We start from the raw sequence: 12,871 nt of genomic DNA, 5'->3' as shown, positions 1-12,871 counted from the left end.
CCTTGGCTATATGCAGATTCCATCTGCCTCTAAAAATTGTTTTCCCTGGTTAGAAATAACCAGAGAGAAATAAAAAATGGATACACTTACAAATTCAGTTAAAAAAATCTGTTTGCTTGTACACTTACGCAGTAAGATTCTTCTAAAACTCTTGTTTTATTGATCCATTTACTGGCTTGTTTAACTGTCCACTCTTTTTTTAGGTTGGCATAGTACTACATTACTCTACACTCTCTACTATGTTATGGATTGGAGTAACTGCCAGGAATATTTATAAGCAAGTTACAAAAAAACCTCAGCCATGTCAAAACAGTGACCAACATTCTTATCCAAAGCAACCACTACTCAGGTATGGAATATTAGCTATACTTCTTTTTTTTGAATGTATTTCTAAAGCATATAAATTTTAAACAAACTTTCACATTTATTTCTCTATTCTTTATTTCTTACATACTATAAATAGGATCCATGAAGAATTGAGTCACTTAGGTGTATATAAAAACCTGAATATTTATTTTATGCTAATAGTTAATTCTACTCAGGAGATGGAAATATGCAGAACTGATATTGGCTAGGTTCAGATACCTTTATCTGAACAGGAGCAATTCAAATGTTTCTGTTGATTTCTTATGGAGGAAAAACCCCTGGTTTCTTCTGGGTTCAGGCATTATTTTATCATCAGAAACTATACTATAATGACTCTTCCTTTTTCCCTTACCTATTCTGCTGTAAATCTTGCCCACACTTGTATTGATTGCCTAGTAACCTGATAGCAACCTTCCTCATTCCACATCAGAGATGTAATGCTATTACAGTAGTGACTGAAAGTCTGGACTCCCTATCAGCTTTCTAGATGGACCAGACTAAATAACATGTCTCTGACAGCACGGCAGGTGTAATGCAGTAAGAATTTTAACCAGATGGCTATGAGATGCTGTAACTTCAAGCCAAAATAGTCAGTCTGCATTAAAAAAAACAAAACAAAACAAAACCAAAACCAACCAACCTTACTACAAACTAGGATTTATGACCAAAGGCCTGAGAAGATGGATTCATCTTTTTTGACTTTAGCTATCAAAAAGTTAGGTATTAGCCCAAGTTATCTAGTGTCCCTCTATAGATTTTGGAGGGACACGGAGACAGAGAGGAACTTCCAGAAAACAATTCCTCCCATCTGTCTTGGATGTTTGTGTGAGGACAGGATGAATTGTCTTATGGAGGTGCCTCTCTTTCCCCACAGATCATGGAAAAACCTGAATGGTCAATTCAGACTAAAGACCTCAGTTTTATAATGAAGGACAGGAAATACGAATTCTACTTTTTATGGTTTTGCTGTGAAAAATCAAGATTGGTGTATTCTTTTAAACAGACTTAGCTTATTTTATTTTGAATACAAAATGTTTATTAAGTAGCATTTATAAATGGCTGTGTGAGTTTGTCACAACTTGCGAAAAGTCTATAGAAGATTAACTGTGTTTTGCTGTCTGATTCTGCTGAGTGAAATCTTTATTAACATGATTAGTTTTCTGCTTTTTAAAACATTTTAAAACAGAGATGAAATTGATTAAAGTTAACATAAAATTTGTATAGTGAAGAGAGGAAGAGCCATATTGAACATTAGCTTTGTTACGGGTAAGCAAGAGAATATACTTTCACTGAGGGTGCCTGACTTTGATAACCCATGATTTACTATACCATTCTTCACAGATGAGAATTTCACTCTTTCAGTTACTAGCTCCTGGTGAAATGAATAATTGCCAATTTTCAAATGCCGCAGTGTGGCTATTAAAGTAGAAAATTGTTACAGGTTACATAGACCTGTGTCTGTTCTTCAAATTCAAATCTTGTTTGAGTTGGAAAACAATAGAAAATCAGATTACAGAAAAGACTAATCTAATTAGAATCTTTGTTGTACCAGTCATGTTGAGGTTCTCAGACAATGAAAATAAACAGTAGATATTTTAAGTTTAGTAACAGAAATGTTAAACCTCCTTTTAGCTGTAAGAGAACATGAGTATAATTTTTTAATAGCTAAGTAAAATGATTCTAAGTTACTTTTCTCGCTCAGGGCACCATATGTCCTAGAGACACAGGCATGTGTCTAATGTCTAATATGATTTCATAATGGTTAGTACTAGATTCAAAGTAGTAAGGATCAATTTCATTTCATGTAGAAAATAGGCATAGTATATGGAAAATTAAAAATTGCTTTAAGCAAGAAAATGACAAACTCATAATTAGTAATTGTTCTTTTAGAACAATAATGATCATTTTTATGGGCATTTTAACTTTCCCGGTTTTAATGAAATTAAAATCAGAATTATTCTGTATCATAATATTTCCATAAAATCCATTAAAGATGCTTGTATTTCAGTGTAGTCATTTATAAGAAATGTTTTAACTAGACAGCGTTCTTGTATCTATAAACTGATGCCAGCCTTTATACATGTCATGCCTCAGATGCATAAGAGATAACCACAGTTTGTCTGGGTCTGGGTTTAGGTGAGGGAGTGTTAATTTTTTACTCCATTTGACACCAGTAGATAGCTAAAAGATAAAAAATTTGTTCAAATGGAGATTGAGTTAAGCTTTTTATACGTCAGGACCATCAGTGCTAGGATGCATATAATATGGTCTGCAAGACACTTTTAAACAAGAGGTAGTTTGTCAGTAATCCCTGTCTATAGACCTAGTTGGACTTGTGTTCAGGTTTTGTTGAACGCAAATATATGAATGTGTTTGGCAAGAATTGTACACTTCGCGGTTCTCCTTCGGCCTTTTCCAGTAATGGATGTATATGACAGACTGGGTTTCCAGTTCACATATGAGTGTTTTTCTATTCCTTGTATATGCACTTGCTCTATGAGACATAAGGATATCTTTTGTGAGTCAATAAGTGGGACTATTGCCAAAAATCAATACATAAATCTATGGCATGGAGTTTGCCAAGAAATTACAAAAATTGTCTCACCACATTTTTTTCAAGGAGCTTGATCCACTCTAAAAAGTAGCTGAAATAGTGAAAATAAATACCAAAATATCTAAAAGGAGACCTTACCTATTAGTAAAAAGGACATTTGCTTGTAACAGTTTTTCAGTTTCCCTGCCTGCTATTTGCATATTCATTTGCAGAATTAGAGACAAATGAGGTACACTTGATCTTTTCCTCCTAGTTTTCCTTGAGCTGTGGCAAGATGTATCCTACTATGTAAAATTGTGGTTCTTTGTTCCAGGTACAGTGATCAAACTTGAAATCTTTTTGCAGTGTAATTTTACCGAAACTTGTTCCTCATGGCAATATGATTTTGAATATTGCCTCTTTTTATATATTAATCATATATTGTATGATACATTTTATATGTTATACATTATGCACTTTATATATTTTATTGTATATATGATATATTATATATACTATCTGTTAGTTATAGAGTTAAAGCTCTTGGGGCCTACCACTTTGATGACTGGAACCAACTGTAACAATTCTGGCATTTTTTACTAAATGTGCCTGGATGCTAATGAGGTGGATCAAATTAATGCATCATTGAATTTTGTGTATTGAAATGCTGAACCCTAGCACTTCAACAGATAATGAAATTACTTCCTGTAAAATATACTCTCCAGTATTCTTAATAGAAATAAATAATTCTATCTGTTCATCCTCAGTGGACCTTTGTTAAACCTGGCAGAGTTTGGCTTCTGGCTCATCTGAAGTTAAATTTTGCCAGCAAAGAGAAAGGGGCATGCAAAATTCAGCTATTACTTGCAATGTACAAAACCTCTCATCGGGCCAAGCTGAGGCACAGGTAGTATTAGTTTTTATACCCAATACGTGCATGCATTTTTCATGTGATGCTCTGTGCACGTACAGATATTCTGTTAAAATCATTCCTTTCCAGAAAGACAGAAAAAGAATAGACTATTATAATTTTTAATAAGATAACTACTGAGCATAATTGTACTGTAAACATTTAAAATAAAAAAAAAAAACCCAAGCTGCCAGTTGGGCCAGAGACTGGTGTTAATGAGAGAGATAATTAAGTTACCTTTTATCTTAGGGTTAGGTACAAATATGTCTCCTAATTTCCTCCATCCTCTTTTACCTTGCAAGATGTTCATTGAATAACTAATATGGCAAACTTCAGATTAGAGAGCCCAATATCCTATATCTGTCATGAAAAAATATCAATGTGCATAAATAAGGTTGCAGAATCAAGTGGATAACAGGTGATGTCACTGTCTCTGCTGAACTTCTTGTTCATTATGTAATGTAGCTTGATAAGCTTTTTAAAAGGTTCTTGCTAAAGTTGTGGGGCTTCTAGGAAAAGTACCTCATGCAGTGCCTTAGAAAAATTGTATACCTAGCTGTAACAGCAATTTAGGAATGTATTGTGTGTCCTTCCCTTTGTATTTAAAGTACTAGGCTTAGTACTATGGCTATTAAAAATTAACACACAGAATTTTGGGAAGATCGTAACTCAGGCAAATTAAATCAGTTTTCAGCAGCACACACAGAGCATCTACAGTCAATACCACTGGCTTCAATTCCATTCTCTTATTGTTTTCAACTTCACATAATTTTAAAAGTTAAGAATCATTTTTAGAATGAGATAGCTGTCTGCATATTTCACATATTTTGAACTGTCTTAACTGTTTAACAGAAACTGTCCTTTAAGTTTCACACAGAGCAGACCTAGAAATAGTAGGCAAGAACTGAAGTGGTTCAGTTGAACGGTAATGGATGTGTAGCGATGACTAAAAACCTACAGCCCGATCACATAGATGCACAAGATGCAATAGTGCTTCACTGGCATCCTCCCCTTCTCCTGTGAATGCGGCGGCAGCAGCTCTTCACAATCATTCCCTGGCTCATTATTTCTCTCAGCCACCTAAACATTAATCAGTAGTATCCATCTAAACTGTAGATGTGACTATCTTTGTGACCCTCGATTATGTTAAATTCTTTCACTGCAAAAAGGAGAAACCATGCTAAACTTTCAAATCCAGGAAAACCCTTTCCTTTGGTTTGTGTCACCCTGTCCCGTGATGAGCCTCGTGCCTTGCAGTGACAAGATTTTACAGACTTGCATGATACCACAAGGGTCACGGCATCTGCTTAGTGCTTTGCTCCGAGTGTTAACCCTACTTGTCTAAGGATGAACATTCAGATGCTTGATCTGAATTCTGATAAGCTGGAAACCAACTCATGGGCACAAATGAATCTACTGCTAGGTACTGCTGCGTTTGCTTAACTGCAGGTCTGGAGAGAGCCTGGCTGGAAGTGTTGTGACTTCCATCAAAAATTGATGATGTGGCAATTTTCCTGAATAAGCTACCAATAAAGCAGGCTGTTTGCTGAATTTTAGTTGCACACAACAATACTCATGATGTCATTGAAAATTGGCACATGATGTTTTTGCACCATAATGGAGGTACTAAAAACACTCCAGTTATGAATACTAAAGACTTCTTATATTTAGTTTTTTAAAGAATGATTATGTCCTTTACCAGAGAAAAACCCTAGAATAAAAAGAACTAATGATTTCTAATATTCCTGAGGTTGAAAGGGTTTTCAGAAAACAATCTTTGTTACTCTCAGGGTGTAGAAAATTTCTCCTATCAGTTATAAGAAGTTGGCTATAATTTATTGCAGCATAATAACAGTATAATGGGAGATCAAAATTTGACCATGATAATAAATTTTCTATTAAATGTCAAGTTTGCCAGATAAGTCATGTCATTTTCTTGGCCATGTTCTTTTCTGGATCTTGAGTGTGAATCATATGAAATGACTTAATTTACATTCTGACAGACACAGACATTACTTGTCCCCTTGACACCAGCAGCTCTGAAATACAGTTAAGTTCTTGTGCATTTTTCATTAGCACTGGCTCTCATGAATTCATGTCTTCCAGTATCAAACAATGATTGAGAGAGAGGCTGAGAGAAAGAGGTCAGATGAAAAGCATCAATTACAGTCTGTTGTTTTCTTCCTTATGGTATGCCCTTAAATACTAAATCCTCTAATCTTGATCCATTGAAGCCCATTTTTCCTTCCCACCGTGAAAATACCAAACCTCCTCTATAAAGTTTAAAATTAGGCCTCATTATCCCAAGGGATTGTCTGCCTTTTCCTTAATAACTCCTGTAATTTATACATGTTGAGATAAATGGGAAATGCCACAGGGCAGAATTCTCAGAAGCCCTGAGGAAATCTTTGTAGTTCACTCTTTACTATTAGAATAGACACAGTTCTGTTATTGGAAAGTAAGTGAAAGTGATGTCTTCCTGCAAGTAAGTTTTTCACCAGCTGGATGAACCATGGTACAGTAAGCCAACAGTCTCACTGAAAATCTGCTACACCATGCTCAAGGAAGTTGGATATAATTTAAATACTCATAGAATCACAGAATCACTAAGGTTGGAAAAGACCTTTAAGATCATCACGTCCAACCATCAACCCAACACCACCATGCTCACTAAACCATGCCCCGAAGTGCCACATCTACACGTTTTTTGAACACCTCCAGTGATGGTGACTCCACCACCTCCCTGGGCAGCCTGTTCCAATGTTTGACCACTCTCTCAGGAAAGAAATTTTTCCTAATATCCAGTCTAAACCTCTTCTGGTGCAACTTGAGGCCATTTCCTGTCATCCTATTGCTAGTTACTTGGGAGAAGAGACCAACACCCACCTCACCACAATCCCTTTTCAGGTAATTGTAGAGAGCAATAAGGTCTCCCCTCAGCCTCCTCTTCTCCAGACTAAACAACCCCAGTTCCCTCAGCCATTCCTCGTATGACTTGTGCTCCAGACCCCTCACCAGCTTCATTGCCCTTCTCTGGACATGCTCAAGTGCCTCAACGTCCTACTTGTAGTGAGGGGCCCAAAACTGAATGCAGTATTTGAGGTGCAGCCTCACCAGTGCCGAGTACAGGGGCATGATCACTTCCCTAGTGCTGCTGGCCACACTGTTTCTGATCCAGGCCAGGATGCTGTTGATATGTCTGATATTATAAACGCTTCTTATTTTAGTTATTGGAAGTTAAGACTAGAAAATTGTCTTTTCCAATGTATATTTTTAGATTCATTTTCAAATTGTGCTGTAATTAGTTTGATTCATTATCAAACAATGAAGTTTTTGCAATCCCCATGTGTTTGTAAGGCTGCTTATAGCCTCATACCACAAGTTCCTAAGAAGAACATAGTGTGTAACAGCTGCTTTTATACATATTATCTGCAAATCACTATTCCCATAGTGATTTGTTTCAATATTTATCATATTTCCTGGAAAGGAGAAAGGCCTTATTGCTGAAATACCATTTATAAAATTTTTGCATTTGGTAAAATTGAAGTTAAGAGAAGCCATATTTTCTTCTCAGCCCTTGTCTTAGTTTTCTTCACCAAAATAAGGCCTATATCCAACATCAAAATAAGGTAGTATATTATTATATTGGATATTAAAATAATCTAAGGATAAGAGCCATTTCAGAGTTTTAGTTTGCTTTAATTATAGAGCTAATCTTTTGAACAATGTTGTATTCTGAAGACAATTTTAATAACTCTGACATTCAAAGATGACACAACAAAACTCATGATACAACTGTACCACCAGAAATGCTGATCTTATCAGTCAGACTGTACTGTGTCTTAGCCCACCAGTTTAGGCAAGTTCTCAAAAAAAAAGGAAACAAACAAACAAAAAGAATTGTAATGCTGGGAACTTATCCAGATTGATGAGAAAGATCCTGCCACCTGAGGTATAAAAGCTAGAGATAGTGAAAAAAAAGAAGCCTAAGAACAAAACAAGCAGTTTAAATCTGTTCTTCTTGAATGAGATGGAGAGAGGACTGCAGAACCTAAAGGTGCTTAACAGTTGGTTTGATACGTTAGGGACATATTGATATTACAAGTTATTTAACATGATTACTCTTAAAAGGCTGATATATGGTCAGATGGAGTCATGGATTATAGCCAGAGCCATTTCATTGCTAACTAGCAATATAACTGAAAGATCTGCCATGGAAAAGGGTATAAAACAGTGACAAAAGAAACATTTTCATGAATTCTTCTTATTCAGTTTCAGCCTGACACTAAATGCATTTCCATCATATGGAGGAAAATTATCTTAGGTCAAAGAAAATGTTTAATTCAGCTTTGAATTAATTGTTCCACACAAGAACATTTTCAGGAAAAATGAAATACTATAATATTAAGGACATTCACAGTAGCAATATGTTGTCAGTGGTACTCTGAGAAAGTTGTTGCACTTTGTATAGGCCTTGTAAATATTTGTTGCAGACAGCATTGGATTGCCAGTTATAGCATTACATTGTGGACGTATTTTCCTGCCTACTCTGAATCAAACAGGAGAAGTGATTAGAACTTTGCTTCTCCACTTTCAAGGTGAGTGACTAAATTATTGTTATTGAGAGCAAGATGGTAACAGAGCCACCTGCTTTACTTTTGATTTCACGTCATTTGGCTTGTGAATCAAGACTCAAACTGAAAGTATTTCAAAAGTTTGTTCTCATTTCCTAGCTGGCAAAATTATTCTTCAAATCTGACCTGAATGCACTATCAAATGCTTTAAGGGAATGATGACTGGAATAGAGGTTTCTCCTTGATCTGCTCTTATTTCAAGAGCATGTTACAATTAAAATAGAAAAAGGATTTTGTTACTGCCATAACTTCATTAGCTAAGGTACAGGTGAGAGACACACTTGTGTTGGCATTTTCCAGAGTAGAAATCCAATAATACCAAATGTTTAAGAGATTTGAAAGGCTGTAGCTGCAACATGCTGATCTGCAGAACTGTATTAGGTTGAATTTTCAGCTGCTCTTGTATGAGTTCACATCTAGGTATTTCCTGGAAATTCAGAATTCTTATCACATTATTCCTTGCCTCATCACTTTCTAGAATTCTAGCTAGTCATATACATAATTGTAGAGGATAAGTTAGAGGGTAAGGTAAGCTTGATAAAATGCTCCATGCTTTGATATGCTGCTCCAGGCAAAATGTAAAACGCTGATTGGAAATTTTGCAAGTTCTAAAAATCCTTGAAGATAATTTATTCAAACTCCAATGGGGGCTTTGTAGGAAACTTTATCAGATTTGAAAGAGCTAAATATTTTCTCAGATGATTAGCTGGTGTCATATTGATTAAACTTGATTATGCAAAAAAGCTGTAAAGAGAAATGCATAAGATAATTTCACGTGTTCATTGGCATAGTATGAACAAAGAACTAAGCATTCCCATCTGTATGAAATAATATTCACCAGTTACAGAAAAGGCTATCTGACTTTTAATTGTGTATGATTGTACTCATTTATTATTAAGAAAATCTAAAAATGAAGCATTTATTCTATCTAAATTAAGCCAGTGTCACATTAGATACAAATTCTTTCTTAAGAAGATTGTTATGTGAGAAAGATGGAACCTAAACCTTGTTACAGGACACTTCTCTCAAGTGAGTGTTGGTATACATCCAGCTTAACTGCAATGTAAACAGTGATGTTGCGAGAAAACATAAGATATGAAGAATTGTGAACTATGTTGTGCAGACTGATAAACTGCAATGTCACAGAAACTAGAATACTGCAGGCAACCAACTAGTGTAATACAGAATTATTCAATAGTCTATGATATAATCACTATGCATTTAAATTATAGCATGGCATAGCTCTTATTAGGTATTGCATTTACCAATGCATTGCCACTATTCCATAAAATAATTTTGGCTTAAAGATATTATTAGGTTCCAAATGCAAATGCTAAACAATAAAAGGTACGTGGGTTATCTTAAAATAAAGTCGCAATAAAAAACAAATATGTCTTTTTATGCACATATATATATTTCCAGCAATGATAATTTTAAATGCATAATTTTAACATTTCAGAATATTTTTCTTTGTTAATGAATGTAAGAATTCAAAGAAATAAAAATATATTCCTTGGACAAACAAGACTGATGAAATCTACTGATACGTATATTACATATTACAATATGCTGGAGCATATTTAACTGTAACTGTTGTAAATTCAGCTTCAGACCTGACTGATTCTATGCATACTTCCTGCCAAATATGTGTGATAATCTCTGGTTTATGCCTGTTTGGCAGGAGGGCTTAAAAGTCTTGGGAGGAAAAGTTGCATTAGATTAATTAGCTTGGTTTTGAGTTGAGAGACCATGTCAAAATACACATATACTTCCATTGATCTCCTTGACCTTGTACATACCTTGAAGCCCAATACTGGAAATGTGGATAATTCTTTTCTTTTCAACTTAGTCTTCATTAAAAACTGCAAATGAGAAGACATTAAAGAGAAAATTATGCTTATAATTTTGAAGTAGGAATGTTTCAAGTTAGCTTCCTCCTGGGGTATGACTGAGTATTTTTCATTTTATTTTCAAAATGCTATAAAAGTAGACCAACTTAGAACTTTAAGCAGGCTTTGGACAACTTTTAATTGTCAAACTTCAACTGCTGAGGCTGTAAGTAGTGAAATAGTCTTCAGGAGCAAGGTGTAGAGTGAAAGGCAGCTCATTGTTCAAAGCTACATCTTGTGTAGCTACAGCAATACCTCAGAGTTTTGCCTTTTGCTTCTGTCCTCACTTTTCCTTTTAACATAAACATAAAAATGAATCACAGCAGCTAAGTTAATGCAGGCTGGGAAATTAAAGTCCTCCTATGTAGCTTTTACAGTTTTAGTATTCTGAGTAAAGAATAAGGTACGTACCAAGAATCACTTCCAGAGTAGATAGAGCTCTTAGATGTTAGATTAAAAGCCAGCCGTTGACTATTAGGGTTAGAGGAACATTTTTTGGATCAATTACATCAAAATTACCCACTGTGGAATTCCTGCAATGGTTCATAAATGATAGTAGAGGGAAGGTAAGTCTTATCTGTAGAACAGGTCTTACACATACGTAGTATTTTTCTCTGTTGTTTCTACTGAACACTTTAAACTTTATATTTTTCCAGGGAAAAATTACAACTCCATTTGCATTCTGAATTTCCTGGCTATTGATCTGATTTTTCAACCTTTGTCTTGCACTGTTATAAAGTGCTATGAGTATATATGATGTGGTTTACAAAGGCAGTGGAACAATTGCCTGTGCAGAATAGCATATATTATAAACGAGGGAAAACCAGTGAAATGATTGAAAGTATAGAAACTGAGAAGTAGAGGAGTTCAAGAGGTACATCAGGAGATGAAATTTTGATTCAGAATAAAATAGAGAATCAGTGTGAAAATGAAACAGGAAAGTGTCCAAAGAAAGCTTTAAAGAAATACAAGGAAAAGATGAGTCTTGAAACAAAGTGCAGACCAACATACAGACCTTGGGAGAACTGTAGAAAGTCTCAGAGAGATTAATCAGACTCTAACACAGGATAGGAGAAGTCATGAGGACATCCGAGATGGTGATAATATCAATAAAGGAAATAGAAGGGGAAAAATACTGGCCTGCAGTAAGGTAAGAGACAAGCAAACTCAAGTTAGGTAAAAAATTTATCATGTATTTTAAAAGTCCATATCTATCCTTATCTATCTTATTTTATTTCTGTTCAAACCCTATTCCTGATATTCCTTAATGGGATAGTAAATCACCTCTCTGTTAGTGGGACACAGCCTTTGAGAGGTTCCACAGTTGAAAGGCTAGGAGAGGAAAAAGAGAGTATCTGTGCAGTACCATCAGAAAAGTCATGGTATTTCATATTCTGTTTAGAGCTTGACTTCCTGTACTCATGTGATTTTGTTTGAAACCCTCATCCTAAACTTTTTAAAGAAAGCTGCTAACTCCTTATTTGCAGCGACAGTTGTAAACATGAAAGAAGAAGGAATACATGAACTTAAATCACTTGAAAGTTGTGATAGTTATGAGTATTAATAACATTAATAATGGTATTAATAACAACATTGTTAAGAGGTTTAAAATGTATTAATAACAAAATTATCTGAAATTATTGAAGGCAAGACAATAAATAATAAGCTTAAGATGCAGTAAGGGGTAAGTAGGTTGATATTAGAAAAAGATTTTAAACTATGAAAACAGTTGACAATTGAAACAGGTTACCTGGGAGGCTTTGGAAATCCTGTCATAAGCAATTTGTTAACAGAGATTAGATAAAGCCAAGCCAGTCATGATAGATGTTTAAAGTGACCCTGCCTCAGAGCTTTTGGGTGGACTAGCTGACCTCTTGATGCTCATTCCCACCTTACAGTTCTGTTATTCTCAAAACAAGCACTTTTCCTAAGAGTATTCTCATTTTTCAAACCTTTATTTACTGCTGAATTCCTACAGCCTTGTTGGTCTCATAAGAAACACTTGTGTTTTGTTACGCAAGCAAATTCTGACAGAAGAGATTTTGAAACTAATGTGTTCCAAATATGCCTTCAGTGTTTGGAAATGTTAGGAGTCTTGTAGAAACTGGCTGCTGATCCTCCAGGTATTTTTAATGAGGTACCACATTACTATATAAAACATAACAAAAAATTAGGCCAGCTTCTGCTCTGAAACATCCACACCCACAATGGGTTTTCAGTGAAACACTGGGAATTACACATATTTAACCATAGAAAGACTTTGGTTCATAGATGGAAATTAATGTTTATTGCTACTTACAAATAAAATTTGGTAAATTCCCTGGAATTTTAATGATATAGATTAAAAGAATTGAAATATATAGTAATTAATATACCTTAGCAAATTCCCTGGAATTTTAATTATGCAGATAAAAAGAACTTAAATATGTAATTATTAATATACCTTAACAAAATAGGATGTCCAGATTAAACTATATGCCTCTATTGACTGAGTACTTACTCAGATAAAGGGGTGATGCCATTATTATTGTATCACACT

General features: G+C 34.9%; 1 protein-coding gene across 1 annotated transcript in view; it reads left to right on the top strand.

Moving 5' to 3' along the window:
- Window positions 1-12,871, top strand: part of LOC309406992 (adhesion G protein-coupled receptor A3-like) — a gene marked incomplete at its 3' end in the record, with an annotated part of 279,833 nt that overhangs the window by 247,047 nt on the left and 19,915 nt on the right. The window contains exon 17 of the mRNA XM_082002382.1: window positions 204-349. Coding sequence (XP_081858508.1) covers window positions 204-349 — 146 coding nt within the window. The remainder of the gene's footprint in view (window positions 1-203; window positions 350-12,871) is intronic.

The sequence above is a fragment of the Phaethon aethereus genome, assembly GCF_964289735.1.
Source record: "Phaethon aethereus genome assembly, chromosome: 7".
Taxonomy (NCBI): Eukaryota; Metazoa; Chordata; class Aves; order Phaethontiformes; family Phaethontidae; genus Phaethon; species Phaethon aethereus.
Note: the sequence above shows the minus strand (reverse complement) of the source record. Positions and strands in the feature narration are given on the sequence as shown.